Genomic DNA, 22,160 nt, shown 5'->3' with positions numbered 1-22,160 from the left:
CAACGCAGAAAAACACTTTGTGAATGAATGAGGTGGGGATGTTGGGGGGAGGCGGCTCTGACCGCTGATCTTGACATGACCCTGAGACCCCTTTGTACCATTAGCCCTGCCCTCTCTGCACCCCCACAACGCAAGGGTGGGCCTTTCCGGCCTCCCCACCCGGAGCTGCCGATACCTGAGCCGCTCGTGGCCCACAGCTGGGCAGTCCGTCTCCGAAAGGACCTGCTCGCCATGCTCGCAGACACCCCCCCTTGTTTAGTGGTTCTTAAAGTGAGGAGAATCTTCCTGCCTGTGACCCTGGCCTTCCCCTTTGGAGTTACAGAGAATAAACCCCTTTCTGCCTCCGTGACGTTTGGAGGCGGTTGTCCACACTTCCTGGGTCTGCTGTCAGGAACGTTCAGGTCTGGCTTCTTCAAAAGTCCCAGACTTGGGGGCTGGGCTCTGCCCCTTGCCAGCTGGGCTGATGTGGGCAGAGGCACTTAGTTCTCCGAGCCTCAGTGTCTCCTCTGTAAGGTAGGACCTGACGCCCCTTCTATAGAGATTCGGTGGGATGCTAAGTACTGAGCACTCGGGTCAAGATCCAGAACGCCGTGAATGCCAGAGAGCCCCTTGTCACCCTGTGGGTTAAAATGTGATGCTCAGTGCTGCCCTCCCCACCAGCATGTCTAGCTGTCCTCTGTAGACCCTGTGACCATGTCTCCCTTGGTTCCAGGCCCAGCTGGCCATTCTCGCTGCTGTTACACTGTTGGTTCAGAAAGGCCTGGAGCCAGTGAGAAGCCCCTGGGCCTTTCCTCCCGTCCGCTGAGAACCCCGCTCTCCCCGCTCCCGTATCTTGAACTCAGACGCAGAGCTCTCTGGTTAGCCTTAGGCCGGCTTCCCAGCCAGCGGCCCTCCATCCAGCCTGACGCCGTCTGCGTATTTGAGAAGCCTGCCTTCTTTACCTTTACGAAAGTTTTGAGCTGGAAATTTAAAAAAAGTGAGCCGGCAGGTGGAGGAGACAGCGCTGTGGTCCTCTGACTCTCCCGAGCTGTGAGCAGATTTCTGATTTCCTCCCGGGTCAGCAGCTGAAGTCACAGTAGGGGCCCAAGGGGGTGGGCTTGGAGGCGGCCCCCCCCACCCCCCCGCAGGGGGAGGGCAGTGGTAGGGAGAGGGGAGGCGGAGCTCCAGCTCGGTCTCCAGATCCCACACCCCACCCAGCAGGAAGCATTATTTTGCTTTTGCCTTCTCTTGCCTCAGTTTCCTCTCTGAGCCCCTACTCTGCCACCCCACCCCCCGTCTTACTCTCACACCTTCCTTCAAGAAAAAACCATCTTAGATACCCTTTCGAAAAATGCCCATTGAGGGGAGGTGCCTGGGTGGCTCAGTTGTTTCAGTGACTGACTCTTCCTGGTTCATGGGTTTGAGCCCCCCATCGGGCTCTGCACTGACAGCACAGAGCCTGCTTGGGATTCTCTCCCACCCTCTCTCTCTGCCCCTCTCCCCGCTCTTTCTCTCTCAAAATAGATGAACGTTTTTAAAAATGCCCTTTGGGTGGACCACAGCCCCACCAGACCAGACTCCCCCGCCGCACCCCTCCCAACAGCCCCGCCCCCCACTTCTGTCGCCTGAGACCCCAGAGCAGCTCCCACAGGACAGAGGAGAGCCAAGCACACGAGCACAGAATACTAGCAACCGGTGTTGACTGAGAGCCTCTTGCAAGTTTTAGGAACTGTGGAGGATTTTTCGTGGTTCAGCTGATCGGTCCTCACAAGAGTGAGAGAAACTGAAACACAGTTTCATCGTGTTGGTGCAAGAGTCCCAGTTGGGGTCCGCCTGGCAGCGTCCCATGGGGGAGGAACAGCGAGGTGTGCCGTGACCCAAACCACAGTGACCCTGAAGGAGGCAAAGCAGCCAGCCCTTTCTATAGGCCCAGCACTGAGGCCCAAGGTCAAGGCTAGTTGTCCTGGTGCACAAAGCTCCCGCCCCTCATTTACATTAATTGCTGGGCCCCTGGGCGTTTAGAGTTTGCAACCCCTAAAATTGGGGGGGGGGGGCTTGGTGAAATGGAGAAACCCTGCCTCTTCAAAAAGGGACAGCCCCTGTTAGCATTCTCTGATTGTTTCCAAGTGCATCGGTGGGCTTGTGTTGCCAGATTTCCAGTTTTTTGAGAGATTCTGGAAATCTGGCTGTTGGTGTGAAATCTCTCAATTTTTAAGATTTTAAAGAGCGTTTTTAAAAATTTTTTTAATGTTTATTTATTTATTTATTTATTTTAACATTTATTTATTTTGGGGACAGAGAGAGACAGAGCATGAACGGGGGAGGGGCAGAGAGAGAGGGAGACACAGAATCGGAAACAGGCTCCAGGCTCCGAGCCATCAGCCCAGAGCCTGACGCGGGGCTCGAACTCACGGACGGCGAGATCGTGACCTGGCTGAAGTCGGACGCTTAACTGACTGCGCCACCCAGGCGCCCCAGTGTTTATTTATTTTTGAGAGAGAGACAGAGCATGAGCAGGGGAGGGGCAGAGAGAGAGAGAGAGAGAGAGAGGGAGACACAATCCAAAACAGGCTCCGGGCTGTGAGCTGTCAGCACAGAGCCTGACGCGGGGCTCGAACCCACAAACCGTGAGATCATGACCTGAGCCAAAGTCAGACACTTAACTGACTGAGCCACGCAGGCGCCCCTTAAAAAGTGTTGAAGACACAGTGTGGGCAAAGTGACACCTGTCTGCCTGCCCACTCTGCAACTTCCTCCCTGGGCTCCCCTCCTGCGGTCACCACCCACCTGGTACCTCTTCTAGCCCTCTGGCCCAGAGCCCTGAGTCAGCATTCCTAGCCCTGAGAACTCCATCGAGGGTCCCACCCTGAGAGACATTGCACTGAGCTGCGGTCACTTTAGACAACCTCTTGTCAACGATGAATTTTAAGCAAAATGCAAAGAGGCTTGTTGAAAACTTGAGGGTTCTCCCCCAGGTAGAAACAGGGATCCCAATGACGTGTTGTGAACGGGAAGGACCACGGGTAGAATCCCCCTCACAGTTTGTCTGTGTTTTAAGCCCAGAGCAGTGGCCGGTGAGGGCATTCAGGGCAACTTTGACAACCAACGGTGGCAGCCGGGGTCGGGGGGGGGGGGGCATTTGGTGAGCCGAAAAGAACACGACCTTCAGATCAGGACATGGCGGGTTTGAGCCCACCTTTGACTAGTTCTCTGTCTGGCTCTGAATCAGTCATTAACCTTGTGTGCCTCATCTTTATAATGGGTATAGTAGTGGCTCAGTTGGTTAAGCGTCCGATTTCTGCTCAGGTCATGATCTCAGGGTTTGTGAGTCCGAGCCCCACGTCAGGCTCTGTCCCGACAGCTCCGAGCCTGGAGCCTGCTTCGGATTCTGTGTCTCCCTCTCTCTCTCCGCCCCTCCCCACCTTGCACTCTGTTTCTCTCTCTCTCTCTCTCGAAAATAAACATTAAAAAAAATAAAAAATAAAATAAAATGGGTACAGTAATATCCAGCCCTTTAACTCCCTGGGATGTTGAAAGAACCAAATTAAATAATGCACACCGAACTATTTTGTAGGCTATGGAGCTCCGTAAAGATGTACCTGTTCATTTGAAGGGGTTTGACAAAGTCTCTCCCAATATCTGGAGCGTGACACATAGACGTGGGCTGGACGCAGTAGTGTGCTGGTAAATATTTAACAACTGGCTCCTGACAGGGTGGGAAGGGGGAACTGGAATCTGATTTGTACTATTTGCCAATTTCCATGGCATAAATACTCCTACTGCGGCCGATTTTAAACCAGCAATGTGACACTGTGGCACGTCACTGGATGTCACTATGATTGAGCCCATTTGCTGCCAGTTGAAGACTAGCCTCAGAGGTTGTAGGCTGTCTGGAGAGAGGGCTTTGTCCTGGTGCCTGTCCTTTTCCAGAATAGTCAGCACAGACCCAGATGAAGAGGGAAGGTCATGTTCAGGGATTTGTGAATGACACACAGCTGGACAGGATGACAGATACAGCGGATAACAGAACGGGGATTCGAAAGATCGCGAGCTAGAATAATGGGCTAATTCTTATGAGACGGAATAAATATAAGTATCTGTTCTTGAGTCCAAATAGGCAGTTTTACCAGCAGGGAATGGGAGACGTGCTTTGGCACAATGAGAGTAGGAAGAGAATTGGGGGTGGGGGGGCGCCTGGCTGGCCCCGTCGGTGGAGCCAGCGGCTCTTGATCTCGGGATTGTAGGTTCGAGCCCCACGTTGCAAAGCCCCAAGCTTTGCATGGCGTCGACCAAGCCAGGGGACTGAAGGGGAGAGACCGGTGGCAGTTGGGACTGGCAGGCAGGCCACAGGAGGGCCCACACAGGAGTACTGAAAGCAGTGTTAGGGGGTGGATTCGTCTCCTAGGCTGTAGCAAAGTACCGGGCTGGGCGGCTTAAACAATGGAAACGTATTTTCTGGAGGCGGGATGTCGAGATCCAGGCGTCAACAGGGTTTCGGGTCCTTCTGAGGCCATGAAGGAAGATCTGGCCCGGGCCTCGCTCCTCGGCTTACAGATGGCTGTCTCCCCACGTCAGTCTTCACTCTGTGTGTATCTGTCCCCGGGTCCCAGTTTCCCCTATTTTATGACACCAGTCATACTGGATTAGGGTCACCCTAATGGCCCCATTTTAACTTGATTACCTCCGTAAAGACCCCATCGCCCAATAAGAACATATTCTGAAGGTGGGGGGTTAGGACTCCAGCAAATGAGTTCTGCTGGGGGAGACACAACTCAACTTGTGCCCGGGGGGAGGGGACCGTGAGGGCTGCCTTCAGAGTTTGGATCCGCGTCTCATGGAAGAGGAAGAAGATGAGCTCTAGGTAGCCAGAGCGTCCGGGTGGTGACCCAGGGGTCGTGTCCACCGCAGGAGGAGCCAAGGTGTGATCCATTGGGCCCCGTGGCCACCGGGACGCCAGCTCCTCGCCTGGCTCTAGCTTTCCTCGAGTGGGGACGGGCAGAGCCAAAGGGGGCCTTGAGCCCCTTGTCCCCGCAGGTACTGCAGGCACTCACCGGCGCACCCCACAGCTGGCTCCACGGCCCCCTCCGCCAGGACCAGGATCACCCTCGGGCATGGCTGCTGCTGCTGGCTTCCCTGCCCCTGCCACAGGCCAGCCACCTGCGAGCCACGGCCCCTCTGCAGGGCCAGCTGGTGGGAGCTGAATGCCTCTCTTCCCCGTAAGGAAGCCCAGGGCTCTGGCGTGGGGCGTGCTGCTCCTGCACGCCCCCGACCCCTTGCCAGAGCGGCCGCTGTCCTGCGTGCAGGGGTGGACGTGAGCTTCGCACCATATGGATGCCGGGAACCCCTCCAGCCCCGGGCCAGTCCTCCTTGTGTCCCGAGGGCCAAGGCTGTGTCTAGTGTCTGTTGTGTGGCTGAGCCGCCCTTTGCACTGAACAGTCACACAGGAGGTGCCCGCCAAGTGAGCGGCAGGACGGCAGACGAGGAAGGGGACAGGCGTGCGAGGAGGCCCTCCCTGCTTTTCTTCCAGATGCTTCCCTTGGCAGCTCTTAAACCTCAGCTTCTCCTGGCCCGGTGGTCTCCCGTAGAATTCTTCTTAGGTGTGAATGCAGGTGCTTTGCTCCGTCTGGTGGCTTCGGAATGTTTCCCTGCCCACCTTTCCTGCAGCCCTTTACCAAGTTTCTGGGCTGCACACACAGGCTTCCCGTGTAAGACCCACCCTGCAGACTAATGCCACTTTCTGTGCTCAAGGAAGCTTCCGGTGGTTTGGGTGGAACCCAGACTCTTCACGGGCTCCCAGAGCCACCAGAATTAGCCACTGTGAATAATTGCCTGGCCGACCCCTCAGAGGTACCCTCCATGGTATGTGGGACGGTCCCACAGCTGGGGGGCTCTGGGGGCCCCCTGTTTTCACTACTCCCCCAACTGGGGGCTGTTCGACAGCAGGACCACTAGGACCCAGAGATAAGGCAGAGCAGAGGCAGCCAAGCCCCGCAGGCTCGGGCCAGCTTAGCATCAGGAATCCAGTAATGGCAGCGATTACTCGTTAAATGTGTCCTCTGTGGCAGGCGCCGTGCTGAATTCCGCACATAACGCGACCTCGTCTGAATCCTCACATCTACCGGTGAGTCAGGCGTAGGGCTCCCTGTCTTGAAGACAGGGAAAATGGAGCTCAGACGGGTCGAGTAACCTGTACCAAGTTACGGCCACCCAGTGGCTGAGCTGAGTGTGAACCCAAGACCATCCAGCTCAAGAGCACGGCTTCTCAACCCCGGGGCAACTTCACCCTCCAGGGACAAAGGCCGATGTTGGGAGATATTTTTGTTTGTTGCACTGGAGGGGGGCCGGGGGGAGTGCTTTTAGAATTTACTGGATAGAGGCCAGGGATGCTACTGACATCGTAGGATACATGAGACGGCCCCCACAATAAAGAATCATCCAGCCCCAAATGCCAATGGTGCTAAGGCTGAGAAGCCCTGTTCTTGGGTCTAAGCTCAGAGTAATCACACTTTGGTGCCTGCAGAGACCCCACCCAGGGCAGTGGGTTCAGGGCCTGGGGGAGGACGGGACCCCCGAAGAGCGGGGACAATGGGTAGGGCAGTAAGGCCTCCCTGTCCCAGCCCTGTCCCAGGACAGACTAGGTGGCAATGGCCAAAACAAAAGCCCAGATCTGGGAGCAAGGGCAAGGGCGTCAGGGCTGGGTGAGGGGCTACCCGGAGGGGGTTCATTATACGGGTGGGCTGGGCACCAGCTGGCCTTAATTACAAAGGATCCTCCTGGAAACGAGGCGTGGGCACCGAGAAGGTTCTGAGACCACTCCTTCCCTTTCCTCCCTTCTTCCCACTCCGTGGTAAGTCTTCATGAGGCCTCTCAGCCGTCTCCACAGCTATTCAAGCCCAAGAGTAAAGAGGGTACCCTGTGTGGGGTCACGAGAGAGGCCGAGTCTAGCTTGGACTATGAAATCCTTGATCATAGACCAGCCTCAAAGACCATCTCCTGGTTTTAAAATTTTTAAAAATTTATTATTGTTTTAATGCTTATTTATTTATTTATTTATTTATCATTTTCTTTATTTTGAGAGAGACAGAGACAGCACCAGCACGACAGGGGCAGAGAGAGGGAGAGCATCCCAAGCAGGCTCCGCATGGTCAGCGCAGAGCCCAGTGTGGGGCACGAACCCACAAACCACACCATCATGACCCGAGCGGAAACCAAGAGTCGGACGCTCAACCGACTGAGCCACCCAGACGCCCCGGTGTTTATTTTTGAGACAGAGAGAGAGAGAAAGCATGAGCGCGGTCGGGGCAGAGGGAGGGCGCCGACAGCAGAGAGCCTGATGCGGGGCTCGAACTCACAAACTATGAGATCCTGCCCTGAGCCAAAGTCGGATGCTTTAACTGACTGGAAGCATGCCCTGAGGTGGCTAGGTGAAAGTTCTTTAGAAGCTTCTGTGTCTCTGTGAGGTGAGAAGCCAGGGCCTCAACTGGGAGCAGGAGCGGGGGAGGAGCTGGAGGTTGGAGGGGAGAAGATGTGGAGACTTGTGTAGGAAGCGGAGTGGGAGGGGGTGTGCATGGACGAGGGACAGGGGGACGGCTGGGCAGCAGGAGGCCAGGTGAAGTCGGTGCTCCTGAACTGACAGCGAGACCTGGTCAGGGTGGCCGTGTGTCTTTCTCCAGCCACCTTCAGGTCCCAGGGACAGGGGAGGAGTTGGCGAAACTGGATTGAACACTTAAGTAAGAGAGTCAAGAGTATGTATGTGCAAAGCATGTTAAAATGGTAAATTTTATGTTATGTGTTTTATCATTTAAAAAAAAAAAGGATCATATGTAACAGTCTCATTGTGATGAGGGGTGCAGGTCAGAGAAATGGACCAGCGGTTCCAGTGGAGTCACGGGCTTTGGGCATCAGGGAGCTGGGCAGAGTGAGCTGGAAGGAGACAGGGTGGCAGTCAGAGTGAGCTGCTTCGGACTGATAAGGGGGTGAGGGGCCACTGGAGTGACCAGACCCGGGAGGTGACCCTGGAGCAGGTGGCTGAGGGAGGGTGGAGAATTTCCAGAGGAGAGGTGGCCACGGAGCGAGAGACCAGAGGTGTGGAAAGACCCCCCGTGAAGATCCCCAGAAAGCAGCAAGAACAGGACAGAGTCCGTGAGTGTCTCCGAGTGTCAGGGAGGGACAGCGAGCCAGGGGCTAGAGCCCTCGAGAAACGGGCACCAGACGTGGGGCAGATGCAGAGCCAGGGCTCTGGAAGCAGCTGCGAGGGGCAAGGAGGGTCCCTACCCACCCCGAGGCCAGTGGTAGGGGTGCTCTGGGAAAAATTCTGCCACCACAGTGGCAGTTTGGGGGGGGAGTGGGTCCTGGAGGGCTTCTGTTACAAGAAAGCCAAAGCGATGTTCACGGAAGCGGCCAAGTGTCTTGGAAAGTTTTATCTGTGACAGACCGCGCAGTGGAAGGGTTCAGGTCGGGAACTGGGAGAAGAGGGGCTACACAGAGCCTTATGCAGCTGAGGGTACCGGTGAGGGGAGTCTGGGGCCTTCTGTGGTGCCTGACACGGGCAGGGAGAACACATCATGGCAGGAAGGCAGGTGCGCTCAAGGCAGACCATGGGAGAGACAGAGTGTCGTGTGAGGAGGGGAGGGCATGGCTTTCTCAGCCCCCTCAGCCCCTGCACGGCCCACCCTTGACTCCTAATGGAGTTGAAGATACCTGGGAGACCAGGTCTGCGTGTGGCTTCCAGGCATGTTTTATCTACACAGTCCATGCACGGTGGCATTTGGCTTAATTTCCCTGAACAATTCTTTAAGGACATGAAGTTTTGTCTTGTTTTTGTTTTTGTTTATTCTACTCAGTTTTCTTCACTCAGGTGACATCCCAGACTGCAAAATGCAGCGGTTCTCAGGAATCCCTCTGACCACCTGGGCAGAGTAGTAGCTGAGGCCTCAGAAGCTCCTCTGGCGGGGGGGGGGGGGGGGGGGGGCAGGGTAAGGGGCAGGCCATTAAGCCACCAGGAGACTGTCCTGACACTGGTCATGAGGAAGCACTGAGTTCCAGAAGAGCGAGGAGAGGAGTCAGAGGTGCTGGGATGCGGCTCCTGTCTGCCAAGGAAGAGGAGGGCAGGAGCCTGGGAGCCATGGGGGTGTAAACAGGGCAGGAGTGATGGCTTCGGCCAGGCAGAGGGCACGGTGGGATGGGTGCGTTCCCAGGCCCTGGCTGGGATGGGCAGCTCAGGAGGGCGGCAGAGGCAGGAAAGGCTCGCCACTACCTGGAGTCTTAACAGCCTGCGAGTCCCAAGGACATGAATCCCTCGTTTTTGCCCCTGAATCTACTAGACAGGCCAGTGTTGGTCAGGAGGGAGCTGGCTGGGGAGTGAGGATGCACCTCCCTACCACCGCACCAGGCAGAGCTGGCCCCATGTGGCACCCCTAGGCTGCAGGGGACTTAGAGCACACCTCAGGATCCCGTATAGATACCTCCCCACCCTCCCCAAGATGGAGAGCAGGCCCGTGTGGCTCGTTTTTTTTTTGTTTGTTTGTTTTGTGTGTGTGTGTGTGTGTGTGTGTGTGTGTGTGTGTGTGTGTTTCATAGTGCTATAAGCTGTTGGGCATGGATGGCCCCAAGGGACCAATTTATGGCGGTCGGTGGTGAGGGGAGGGTGCAAAGCTGCCACAGATCCAAAATGTGCCTCCCCTCTGGGCTGGTGGGTGCTCAGGCCCCCGTGACCCATCTCTCCACCCCTCCTGTGGCCGGCAGTTTCAACATGCTGATGTTTGCAGTTATCGTGTGTGAGGTGTAGGTGGGGGTCAGAGAGGGGGCCGCAGAGCGCCCCATCAGACTGACGAAACCCCCCCGCGTAACAAGAGAGGAAGGACTCGATCGTGCCACTTATCTTTCTCGTACACCTGCTAACTGAGCAGGACCCTGGGGACCCGGGCAAGGCCTTGCCCTGCTCCCAGGAGGCTGACTGCACAGTGGTAAAGGCTCAGTGGCAGTGTGAGTGACAAGCACCAGGTCTCACCTCGGGTTAACGCCTTTGGTTAAATGGTGTGGGCCTATTTCTCTCTGTTTCTGTCTCCCTCTCCTTCCCGCCTGGTCTGCCTTGGTTCCTGTCTCTCTTACAGAATCCTTGGATTTCAGGGCAGGAAGGCCCTAGGCATCATCTGCCTACACCCCTCCTTTTACTCCCGAGAAAGCTGAGGGGCAGGGAGGTAGAACAACTTGCCCAAGGTCACACAATTATCTTGGTGTCCTCGCTTATCTTTGGTTTTTTTGTGTTATGTTTTTTGCTTCTTTCTATCATATTTGTCTTTCTTGCGTGTGTTTGCAAAACTGACACGGAAAGGCAAAGTCACACAAAGAGACAGAGGGCCCCCTTGATAGTAGCAGGGGGTGTCCAGCCACAGAAACATTCTCGCACAAAGGGAGAGGCACCCAGCGCTGCTCTGGCCTGGGAAGAGTAGTGGGGGCAGCCTGGAGGAGGAGGATTGTGCCACGAGACATCCTGGGCCTGTCCGCCCCTGTCCGGTCTGCTGGCTGGGAGAAGTTCCTCACCAGAGGTGGGGGGTTAAGGTGCAGGCTCCCCTCCACCCGTCTCTGGGGACTGGGCCTGGCCCCAAGGTCTAGCGGGGGTTCCTTGGGGGCCCGGGATTGAGGCCAGGCAGGTAGGCTGGGTCAGAGCCGCCTCTGGGACCCCTGCATGTCCTGGGTTTAGTGACCAGAGGAGAAGGTGGGAGCTGGTTAGCAATGGGCCAGAACACGGAGATCAGAGGTCCTTAGCCTGAGAGCTCCAGGTGGGCACTTTCCGTCTGTCTGTCTGTCTGTCTGTCTGTGTCCCTCTCTCACACACACAACACACACACACACACACACACACACACACACACACACACAGGCTCACGCCCCAGTCAGTGAGGGTAATATTGCTGGGGGTATACAGAAAAGGGGGCAGCGGAAAGAGGTCTCTCCCTTCAGTCTGATTTCCTTTGTTCCTCCCTCGCCTTCCTCCCTCTCCCCTTCCCAGCTCCCCTCCTCTCCTCCTAGCCTCCTTCTTCCATCCTCCCTCCCCGGCCCCTCCTCCCCCTCCCCCCAGAGCCGGGTCCCCGTAACAGGACTTCCACTGAAGGCGGGGAGGGTGGGACCAGCGGGCTCCGGCCTCAGCCTCGCTGCCCATCTTCCCGCAGGGAAGGAGTTAAGTCTCTCCGCTGCATCCCTCCTCCCTCCTCCGCCTCCCCCGCCGCCACCGAGTCCTGCAGCCAGGCCCTGGGCTGACCTTCACCGGGAGGGAGGCCGCAGTGCGCATGCCCGGGCCGGCTCCCGTCCGGCTCCCGCCGCTGCCCGGGCCCGGGGCGGGCGAGGGCGAGGGCGGGCGGCCGCGGGCCGGGACGTGCCCCCAGCGCCCGGCCGCCCTCCGCTCCGGCGCGGTGGAGGGGGGCCGCCGAGCCCGTCCCGCCGGCCGCGGCGCATCTCTCCCTGAGCGGGGAGAGGCGCTTTGCCATTTGGTGCTGGTGGTGCTTCGGAGGGAAGGAGAGATGGGGGGACGGCAGGGGGGACTCCGGCTCCGCGCCGCAGGGCGGCCGCCCTCTGCCCGGACACGCGCACGGTCTGCCCGGAGCACGGCCTGGGCCGGTCGGGCCGGGGCTAGGGGCCCGGCTGGGCTGGGAGGAAGGCCCCCTGCCAGCTGGAATCGGGGCTCTCCCGGGGCCTCCACCTCCCCCGGGCCTGTGGCTGTGGCCGTGGCGCTGCTGAGCGCTCTTCTGGGGCTGAGCAGCTGGGGATCCTGGCCTTTGTGAGATGCGAGTCGGGGCTCCGGGCACCCACACCTGCGCCTCTGCTGTCTGGTCTGAAGGCTCCCCGCCCCAGGTCCGCACACCTAGGGTCGCCTCCGTAAAAGCAGTAGGCCAACGTGCCCGCTGGCCCGCGCCTGGTCAATCACATCTTGTGAGTGGGCTGGGAGGAGGTCAAGATGTGCCTGTGCGTGCAAATCCGTGTGGTTCCTTGTGCCTCCAGCGTTTGCACTCATGTGTGTGCCCGAGGGGCCTGTATGCATTATGTATCTGCTGTCTGTGCTGGCATAAGGGTGTCTCCCAGCCAAGCGGCTGGGGGAGCCGGGGCTGGTGCTGGGGTGGCTCAGGAGGGAGTCATCTTTGGACTTGGGTGACACTCACCACTTCTTGGGTACCACCAGGGCCCTTGGTCTGACCACCTCCTGCAGTCTCCCCCACCACCAAGACCAGTCCCCTCCCCAATGCTGGACATTCCCGCTGTCCTTCATATCCCCCTCAAACTTAGCTGCCCGAGCTGGGGTGCCTGTCAGCCTCTTTGCTATCTTCTTGCCCCAGAAGGCCTCTCTGAGAGTTGAGAACTCTGAGCTTTACACAGAGCCTAAAGGTGACTGCCCCTGCCCCAGTCCCCCAGAACCTCTAAGGTCTGGGGTCTCACATGCCCGTGCGGGAAGCACCCACAGTGGGTGGGAGTGCCCATGGGGACTCACACCTTCAGGTAAGTGGCAGAGTGTGAGCTCCGTTCACTGGCCCACTGGGCTTCGGGTGGTTGCAAGAGTTAGCAGGCATTTGATGGTGAGCCCCTGTGTCCCGGCATGGGGGAAGGTAGCAGGACGTAAAGACCGGATCCTGATGTCAGGGGACCACATTTGGGAAGCCAAACCTACCGTCTCAGACGCTGGTCAGGCAAGTGCCAATTCACAGCATAGCATCGATGGCAATGGGCATTCAAAGAAGAGAAAGGTTGGTGCGCAGGAGTGGAACTAGGGAAGGCTTCCTGGAGGAGGTGGGGCCCATGCTCAGCTTTAAAGGATGAATGTAATCTGGACAGGCAGAGGAGCAGTAGAGGGATTCTGGGCAAAAGAACAGTGTGGGAGCAGAGGCTTAGAAATGGGAATGAGCGAGGGGTTTTGGACGTTAGTGGACAGACTGGTGAGTCTATGGGGGAAGCTGGGTAGAGATTTGGTAGGAAGGGGATATCTAGGTCCCTTGTTAAGCCAGCGGTAAAGGAAGGTTATCCTGGACCACTCTGGCCTTTCAGGAGATTGACAGTGGGCACCTGAGTGGACAGTGACAGGCAGGAGCACAACCAGGGTCCTAGGAAATCAGGCTGCACGCAAAAGGGCTCTCCAGGCAGAACACTCCCTTGGTTCTTCGTCTGACCTCTGAAGGCATTTTGAAGGGGTTGAGGATCCCCGAGTGTAATTCTGGGTCTTTAGGGTGTAACTTCAAATAAGTTGTCCAACAAATTCCCCCCCGCATTTCCCTGCCCTCACCTGGCTTCTGGCAGTGCAGCCCCTAGAGGCACATAAACTTGACCCACTGTCGTCCCAAAGCCCTTGGGCTCTTTCTCCAGAAGGAGGAGAGAGGGGCGTGGCCTTTGGGGGCAAGGGTGGTGCTGTGGTTCCCAGCCTGGTGAGCTCAGGATTTGTCCCTCCTGTTTCCTGTCCCTCCTTCGCCCCAGGGACTGCCAGCTCCCTCCACACTGCCTCTTCTAGGGCTCCCTCAGAATCCCACACTCCCCGGGCTTTCTTTGGGGCCTGGAGGCTGGCCCTGGCATACCCAGTAGCCCCCAGCGCCTCTGGGTCCCCTACCCCCACCTCATGCCCCATTCCAAAGCCACGAGGCCCACCTTGCCTCGTTCTCTCTGCCCATCCACCCAAGCACCCACCCCAGCTCCTAGCCTCCCCTCTCATTCTCTCTTCCTGTTCTCATGAGTCCCATCCACCTCCCTTTTCCGAAATCCTTCCCCCATTGCCCTCGCTTTCTCACATAGAGACAAACAAAGACTCACATCCCCAGAAATAGACTCACACGGAGCTGGAAGGCACAGGCCATGTCCTGCCACACACGCACCCACAAGCGCGCACACGCACCAGAGGCTCCCGTGGAGGGAGGCACACAGAGAAGGCGTTTGTCTGTGCACGCACGTAAACAATCACACCCACAGCCACCGAGCCGTGCCCACACAAGGGTGCAGACACACACACACACAGCGGGCGAGACAAGGGCGCACACATCTGTGGACGCGAGGGGACACCGCCTCCCCGGGCACACCCACCACTGACGGCCTGGTGCAGGAGGAAGGCCTCCTCCGGGCTCCGGGCTCTCCCCCCCTCCACCCCCCACCCCCGGATTCCTTCCAGCGAATGTTTCCCTACTTGGCCTGCCAGGTCTCTGGGGAAAGGGCCTCAGAAATGCAGCAGGAGCCACTTGGGGGAAAGTTGGAACTGACTGTTCCCTGCCTGGCCGTGCCGGCGAATTCCCTAACCGAGAAACTATTTGTGGCGAGAGCCCGGGTGGCCGGCGAGCCCCCCGCCACCTCCCCTCGCGTCCCCTCCCCGCGCCGCCTCCCCGCGGGCCCTCGGGCGGCCTCGGGCTGCAGTGCCGCTGCCCAGCGCCCGCGAGCCGGGCTTGCCGGCGTGCCTCGCCGCTTATCTGCGCTGTTTGGACAGCGAGGGTTGGAAAGGCAGGCGTTTCTGTCCCCGCCGAGTCAACAGGCAGACCCCGGGCCGCCGGACTATTTCTGTCTTATCAGTGCAGGAATGCGGCAGCCGCGGCGGCGGCGGCGGCGGCGGCGGGCGGGCGGCGGCGGCGTGGGCCGTGGGCCGTCAGGGCAGCCCTGAAGGGGCCCCCTCCCCACTCCGCTCGAGTAGAAGTGTGAGAGAGCCCAGCAGGACTCAGAGGGGAGAGTTGGAGGAAAAAAAAAGGCAGAAAAGGGAAAGAAAGAGGAAGAGAGAGAGAGAGTGAGAGGAGCCGCTGAGCCCACCCCGATGGCCGCGGACGAAGTTGCCGGAGGGGCGCGCAAAGCCACGAAAAGCAAACTTTTTGAGTTTCTGGTCCATGGGGTGGTGAGTGGGGGAAAGTTAGCGGGGGAGGGTGAGCGAGCTGGCTCGGGCTGAATGGAGGGATGATCGGGAGGGGCCGGGAGGGGGCTCCCGCTCTCCCACCCCTCCGGCAGGGGCGCCGCGGCCCCGCGGCCCAGCCCCGGGACTGTGCCGGCGCCCTGGCACTCGAACACGTCGTCAGGCGGCGGGCCGGGGATGGGTGCCCGGGCGGGGACGGGAGGCGTTTGCATGGGTCCTTGTCAGGGGCTGGGGGTGGGACTTGGGGACTGTCCCCCCCCCCCAAGTGGGGGGGGTCCCCTCCGTACCAGACGTGTTGTCTTCTGTTCTCTGCCTGGTGGGCCCAGGTGTTCCCCTGCCCTCCCCCCCGCGGTGGGGGTGGGGGACATGGCATCGGGTAGGCTGGGTTGTCTGCCCATCCGTTGGGACAGTGTCTCTCTGTGTCTCCGAGAGCAAGGAGCAGGTGACCCTGGAGGCACTGTGAGCGGGAAGCTCTCTAGCTCTCCTGGCAGGAGGGCTCTGGGGCTTTGCTGGTGGCCTCTGCCCACGGGGGTCAGAGAGAGACCCTCTCTAGGGACAGACCCCAAGTTAAGAGGTCTGAGGACCCCCTTGGCAGACTCAGCCACCAGAAGCTCATGTCCTTAATGCCTCAAAGGTGTGAAGGAAGGGCTGGAGTCAGGGATGTGAGGCCTAGAGACCAAAGGGGCGGGCCAGCACGGTCCTGCCACCAGCCGACTTGGAAGGCACACAGGGAACCTGAGGGAGCCCAGGGTGACCTGAGGGATGGGACCTCAGGCTGAGGCAGCAGGAGCCAGGTTGGGAGCCATGTGGAGGGCGGTGGAATGGGAGAGGCAGGGGCTGTAAGACTTGGGATGGCTACCGGGGTTGGGTTGGAGTTGGGTACAGAGGAGTCAGTCAGGTTGCCTATGGCCAGATTTGGTTGTGACCCGAAAGAAGGCACATTCTCGGTGAGGAGGGCCAGAGTCCCTAGGGTCTTGGCCCTTTGTTGGGTGGCCCTGGTAGCTAGTGCAGCCCTCTGGGGGCTCTGGAAGTTTCCCTCTCAGGGCCTCTTCAGCAGATCAGCAAGTATCGCTGGCCTTGAAGAATGGGAGAGCAGCTGATTGGGTGAAGGGGGTTTCGCTGGGGCCGCCTGTCCTCCAGTCCCAGAGATCCCTGGGGCAACTTCCCAGGGGGGCCTGTGTCTCTCAGCTGAGTGCCAGTCTAGTCTTGCTGCTTGGGGGAGTCCCTTTAAAAAAGGCCCATCCAGGACAGAGAGGGGATACACATGTGGATTTTTTTATTTGGCCAACTTAGAGCTTCAGTTCTTGGGTGGCTGTGAGTCCCTCCTCTCCACTCCCTGTAGTTCATCTATGCTGGCGGGGCTGGGCCTAGGCTCCATTCTGGGCCACCCACTCTGGAGATGTGAGTGACAGGGTCAGGTGGGGTGGGGGAGGCAGACACATGGACAGGCAGTTTTCACTGTGGGAGAGACGGACAGGGACAGCTGGCTGGCCGGGCGTTAGGGTTAGACACGGAGCAGGGCACGGCGCAGGGCAAGAGGGACAGAAGGGAGAGTTGGCAGTTAGAAGGAATTCACCCAGCTCGGGCCTAGGGCTCCTTCTTGTGCCTGGAGGCGGGGGGGGGGGGGGGGCATCTGCACTCCAGGGGACAAAGTGCGTGGCAAGTAAATGGTAACGGGCACAGGGGCCGCATCCCTAGTTCCCTCGTCTTCCTGCTCGCTTTGTCCCCATCACGCCCACCCGCCATTTGACAGCCCCTCTGGCCTTCCCCAATCCCTCTTCTGGAATCCGGACAAGTGGGATTTAAAAAGTCTGTAAAACACTTCACTTAATGAACTTGGATCTCATCTACATCCCATCTGAGGTGGCAGGGGAATACACCTGCCTCATCTTGCTCTCCGTGGCTTCCTTGGAGCCCTGACTCCTTCCTACCTCACTGGGGTAGGGGGAGAAGCAGAGGGGTTCTATAGGATGGAAACATCTCTGGTAATCCAGGCGGACAGGAAGGGGGAGATGGGTGTAAGAGGAAATGCCAGTGCCTTTGAGCTATCCAAGCCCTCTGGGCAGCCCACCTCCAGCCCAGCTGCCTCCTGTCCTCTCCTAGAATCCTGGCAGGGTGTGACCTCACTGCCTCCGGTGGCCTCCAGCCTTCACCTTGGGAGCAAATTATGGGGCGTGGGGGTGGGGGTGGGGGTGGCTAAGCCTTCCAAGCCCCTGGGTGTGGAGGCTTGGAACCAGCCAAAGGGGGTGTGGGTTGGGGCTGAGGGGCCAAAAGCAGGGGCCCAGAGAGAAGAGCTGGCTTCGATGGGGAGGGAGGGCGAGCGCGAGGCAGGACAGCCCAGGGGGTGGACGGAGAAGCAGAATGGAAAGGGGGGCCAGAGGTCCCAGCAGGGAGCCGGGCCTCGAACCCAGACGAGGCTGCGGAGAGCGAGCCGCCCCGGCCCCCCGCGGGAAACGGCAGTTCAGCGCCGCCTTTGCCGGGAGGAGCTGCGTGACCTTGGCTAGGTCGCTTTTCTCCTTGAGCCACGGTTGCCTCATCCGTCAAGTGGGGATGGAAGGACCCCCCTCAGTCTGTCTTGCAGAGGAGCGCGTGGATGTGAACATCCGCTGAAAAGGTTGAGAGGCGCCATTAATATTCATTTTCGCGGCACCTTCCGCAAATCCGAGGCTGGCGATGCCCGGTGCCGTTGCCTGGCTTCAGTTAGCTTCCTGCAGCGAGACGCAAAGCCCCCTCCGCCGAGCCGCGCGGTGGCGGCGCCCCTGCCCCTCCCACCCCTCGCTCACGCTGGCGGCATCAGGGTCACCGGCCGGGGGGCTCGGGGTGGGAGAGACGCGGCTCACCGCGCCTGGAACCGGGGCCCTGGTCCGAGCGGCGGACGCCCGTTTCTGCTTCACCTCCGTCCCCACCCCACCCCCAGCGCCCCGGGATGCCGTCTGGAGCCCGGATGCCCCACCAGGGGGCGCCCATGGGCCCCCCGGGCTCCCCGTACATGGGCAGCCCCGCCGTGCGACCCGGCCTGGCCCCCGCGGGCATGGAGCCCGCCCGCAAGCGAGCAGCGCCCCCGCCCGGCCAGAGCCAGGCCCAGAGCCAGGGCCAGCCGGTGCCCACCGCCCCCGCGCGGAGCCGCAGGTGAGTGGGGCCCAGCGCGGAGGGGGCGGGCCACGGGACCCCAGGGACGGGGTGGGTGAGGCGCGAGACTGGAAGGAGCGAGGAAGAACGGGCAGCGAGGGACGGGCCGTCCCCGGTGGGATGCCCTCTGGGGAGGTGGGCTGAGGGGGCACTGGTCTGGTTCCTTTGTGTGCCCACCGCAGGCGCGGAGGCCGCGGCCGTCGCGCCCTCCGCCGTGTCACCTGCTCGGTCCCTCTCTCCACCCCTCGTCCCCAGGTTCTGGGAGATGCTTCTGTCTCCGGGGTGGGGGTGGGGCTGGCGGCAGGACTGAGGGCTGAGCTTCAGGGACTGTGTTCCTCCAAGTGTGGCTGTCCAGGGCACCTTCCTCGGTCCCCTGGCTGGACTGTTTAAAAAGCCCCACTCCAGATATTCTGAATGCGACTCTCTGGCCAGGGGGGTGGAGCCTGGGGATTTGTCCTGTGGGTGGGTGGTCTTCCCCACAGTCCTGCTCTCAGGTGATTCTTAGGGCCTCAGAGGCTAAAGAGCTGCCCCGATCCGTCGTCTGGACCAGGTCTGCCTCTTCATCGCCAGGGGCCAGCCCATTTCCCCGTCTGAGCCAGCTGGTGTCACCCCAAAAGCCCCTGCTGGTGTCTGGCAAGAGAGATGCCCCTCTGGGTTTCACTATTTAACCAAACACACATGCTTCCCTTTGCACACCAGATGGAGTCCTATAAAAGGAGTAATACGGATCTTACCTCATTATTAAATATTTTTTACACATCAAGGAAAATTCACCATTTATAGGAATCCCATGATGAATTCTTTTGCAACGTGAATCATGCTCTTACACAGTACGCGCGTTCCTGGTTTGTCTTGTATGAACGGAGAATTTCACGTAGACCGTTTCTTCAAAACAAATCAGACCTTTTGTGAAAGGTGCTTACCTGGCCTTAGAAGAGGTTTTTGGACAGGAGGAGGCAGTGGTGAACACCACGCAAGGGCAGTACGGAGCCGTCCTCCGGGCTGAGTTCTAATCTCACCTCGCCAAGGATTTCCTGGGGTGCTCTTGGGAATCAGAAGCAGCTAGCGGGTCAGGAAGAGTCCGTGTCCCCGCTGCCACCCCAGGTTCAGCCCGCAGTCGTGCCCCACAAGAGAGCACTCTCTCTCTCCGGATCCCTGTGGGGCTGTTTCTGGAGCCTGTTGGCAGGTGATCCAAGGGCATGAGCACTCCCTGCCCGTCAAGCCCCTTCCAAGCCCAGGGTGCCAGGGGTACAAGTCCCCCCCCCCCCCCCAGCTCAGCCTTCACCTCCTGTTTCAGGGATGCGGTAGCGTGTCGGCGGTCCCCTCCCTCCGAGCTCAGGCCACCTTGGACTGTGCACCCCTGCTTCACAGAAAGGGAAAGTCCTCAGAATCCCTCCTCCCTCTCCTCTGTCCTCCCCCTCTCTAGCCTTTCTCAAACACTTTTGCAGCTCCCCCACCCCCACCCCTCCTAAGTCTAAATTTCTCTGGGCCTGCGGGTGTGGTGGGGTGGAAAGGGGCTCCCAGGCTAGAGAAGGGACGGGACCGCGTCTGCTCCCCGCAAGAGGACTTAGCGCCATGCCAGACCCACTGTCGTCGCCCCTTGGGCGGGCGGACAAGCGGGCTGTGGGAACCCCAGCTAGGCGGGTGGAGATGTCGGGATAATTTAGCAGGTGGCCTCGTTACTCCCAGATCTGTCGCCATGGTAACCTGGTTTTTTCTTTAAAAAATGTACAGTGCCAAGAGGAGGAAGATGGCTGACAAAATCCTCCCTCAAAGGGTGAGTGCCTTTCACAGCAGCCCCCAGCCCACCCCCCGCCCTTTGCCGCTTCTGCCTCCTCTCCCCCCACCGCCCCCCTCCCCACCCTGGGCTGCTTCCCCTCCCCCCTCAGGAGCAGAGCTGCAGCGGCCCAGTCACTTCCACTGTTTGTTTAAAAAGCTCATTAAGAAGTGGGGCTCCCTGGCCAGAGGGAGGGGGTGGGGCGGAGGGAAGGGGCGGAGCCATGGGGGGATGGGGGGGCAGCGTCCTGGGCCCCTGGGGGCGCAGTGGACTGAATTCCAGCGGGTCCGCTTATATAAAGGTGTGGGACAAAGAGGGCACAAGAGCTAGGGGACCAAAGGCTGGCAGAGGAGTGGAGGGAGCGGAAGCATCAGAAGTGAACCCAAGCCAAGCTAGGTGTGGGGGGTTATGGTTGAGACGCCAGGTGGAGTGACAAGGTGAGGCACCAGGGCAGAGGCAAGCAGCCACGTCCTCTGTCCCAAGGACCCCAGGGTCCTAGCCACTTTGCAGACACCCAAGGAAGGCCCAGAGGCCATGTGACAAGGGAAAGGATGAGGAGGTGAGGCCCTAGTGGCTGGGCTCCATGGCCGCTCTGGCCTCCCCTAGTGAAGAAATGCAGGGACCTCTCTAGAGGGAGAAGCCGTTTTTTTATGCTTAGATGTCCAGGTCCTTCCTGCTGGATGTGCAGTCCCGGGGAGAAGTCCCCGTTTGCACTCTCAAAGTTCTGTGCCCTAAGCCTGGCCAGCTCTCCTCGACGCTCTTTGCTCTTCGTACCCTGGGACCGCGTGACAAGCACGGTCAGCCTCCAAGGTTGGCTGAGCCCCTCGCTCCTTCTCTTCCAGATCCGGGAGCTGGTCCCCGAGTCCCAGGCTTATATGGACCTCCTGGCATTTGAGAGGAAACTAGATCAAACCATCATGCGGAAGCGGGTGGACATCCAAGAGGCTCTGAAGAGGCCGATGAAGGTGTCTTGATTTGGGGGCAGGAAGAGGGCTTTAGGCCCTGTTGTAAGAACGGAGAGTGGGACTGCCCCGGGAGTGGGAACACGCGGCGTTTGCTCTGTACTACACTCTTTATTTCTACAGCAAAAGCGGAAGCTGCGTCTTTATATCTCCAATACGTTTAACCCTGCGAAGCCCGATGCTGAAGATTCCGATGGCAGCATCGCCTCCTGGGAGCTGCGGGTGGAGGGGAAGCTCCTGGATGACGTACGTCCTGGCCCAGGTCTCTCCAGGTGTCCTGGGGTGGGTATGGGGCCGAGCTGAGGACAGAACGAGCTGTGGGCACTATGGGTTAGGGAGTCAGCCCTGGCCAGGGGTGGGTGGCCTAAAGAGCCATTCTGGGGGCAGAGGCCTGCTTCTAACCATGCCGCCCTACCCGACCAGCCCCACCCGCTCCCAACGCATCCTGCCCCCACAGTCCCTGTCCTGCCCCCACGGTCCCTGTTCCTCTCCCACAGCCCAGCAAGCAGAAGCGGAAGTTCTCTTCCTTCTTCAAGAGTTTGGTCATTGAGCTGGACAAAGACCTTTATGGCCCTGACAACCACCTAGTTGAGGTAAGACCCAGACCTCTTTTGCCCTGGAACTGCCACCTTTCCACAGACAACGCTCTCACCGGCCGCACAGATGTGGGCCAGGGACCACCCTGGGACCCCTGGCCCCCCCGCCCCAGATGGGCCTCAGAGGTGACCCAGCTCTCCCCCCTCTCCCCGCCTCCGCCCCGGGCAGTGGCACCGCACACCCACGACCCAGGAGACGGACGGCTTCCAGGTGAAGAGGCCGGGGGACCTGAGCGTACGATGCACGCTGCTTCTCATGCTGGACTACCAGGTCTCTGCCCCCACCCCTACCCCCCTGCCATGAGGCCCTCGGGCCCCCCACGCCCTTTGTCTTCGGAGTGTTCCCTGGGAGACCCCGTTCTCTTCCTTGCCTCACCTTCTCCAGAAACATCCTTCCTAGGGCCCAATCACCACGTCCCCGCCGGCCCCAGGCTGCCTGGCCTTGAGCTCTTTCCACTCCCTCTCTCTCATTTAATTTTCATGGCCATCTTTTCTCAGCCTCCCCAATTCAAACTGGATCCCCGCTTGGCCCGGCTGCTGGGGTTGCACACACAGAGCCGCTCCGCCATCGTGCAGGCCCTGTGGCAGTATGTGAAAACCAACAGGCTGCAGGACTCACATGACAAGGAATACATCAATGGGGACAAATATTTCCAGCAGGTACCCTCTCTCCTGACCGCAGGGGTGTGGGGAGCAGGCAGAGGCACCAGTAGGGGAAGTGCCTTTACTAAGGCAACGCCCGCACACACTTCTAGATTTAACCAAGCCAGGAACGTTAAGAGGCCAACAGTTTGGGGAATATGATAGTCTTGGCACTTGGAGTTAGGGGCCCTGGGCTCTAGTCCCGGATCCAGGCTCTA

At 59.4% G+C, this 22,160-nt stretch overlaps 1 protein-coding gene across 8 annotated transcripts in view; it reads left to right on the top strand.

Moving 5' to 3' along the window:
• SMARCD3 (SWI/SNF related, matrix associated, actin dependent regulator of chromatin, subfamily d, member 3) overlaps nt 1–22,160 on the top strand; it is a 30,354-nt gene that overhangs the window by 6,313 nt on the left and 1,881 nt on the right. For 2 of the 8 annotated variants that reach the window (XM_043589956.1, XM_043589957.1), the window contains exons 3-9: nt 17,754–17,965; nt 19,700–19,742; nt 20,585–20,707; nt 20,828–20,950; nt 21,202–21,297; nt 21,470–21,571; nt 21,799–21,960. In XM_043589956.1, coding sequence (XP_043445891.1) covers nt 17,754–17,965; nt 19,700–19,742; nt 20,585–20,707; nt 20,828–20,950; nt 21,202–21,297; nt 21,470–21,571; nt 21,799–21,960 — 861 coding nt within the window. Of the gene's footprint in view, nt 1–14,140; nt 14,822–17,158; nt 17,451–17,753; nt 17,966–19,699; nt 19,743–20,584; nt 20,708–20,827; nt 20,987–21,201; nt 21,298–21,469; nt 21,572–21,798; nt 21,961–22,160 lie in introns of those variants that run through there. The other 6 variants (XM_043589954.1, XM_043589955.1, XM_043589952.1 and 3 more) reach the window with 5 other exon arrangements.

The sequence above is a fragment of the Prionailurus bengalensis genome, chromosome A2 (assembly GCF_016509475.1).
Source record: "Prionailurus bengalensis isolate Pbe53 chromosome A2, Fcat_Pben_1.1_paternal_pri, whole genome shotgun sequence".
Classification (NCBI taxonomy): domain Eukaryota; kingdom Metazoa; phylum Chordata; class Mammalia; order Carnivora; family Felidae; genus Prionailurus; species Prionailurus bengalensis.
This window is presented reverse-complemented; position numbering and strand designations above follow the sequence as displayed.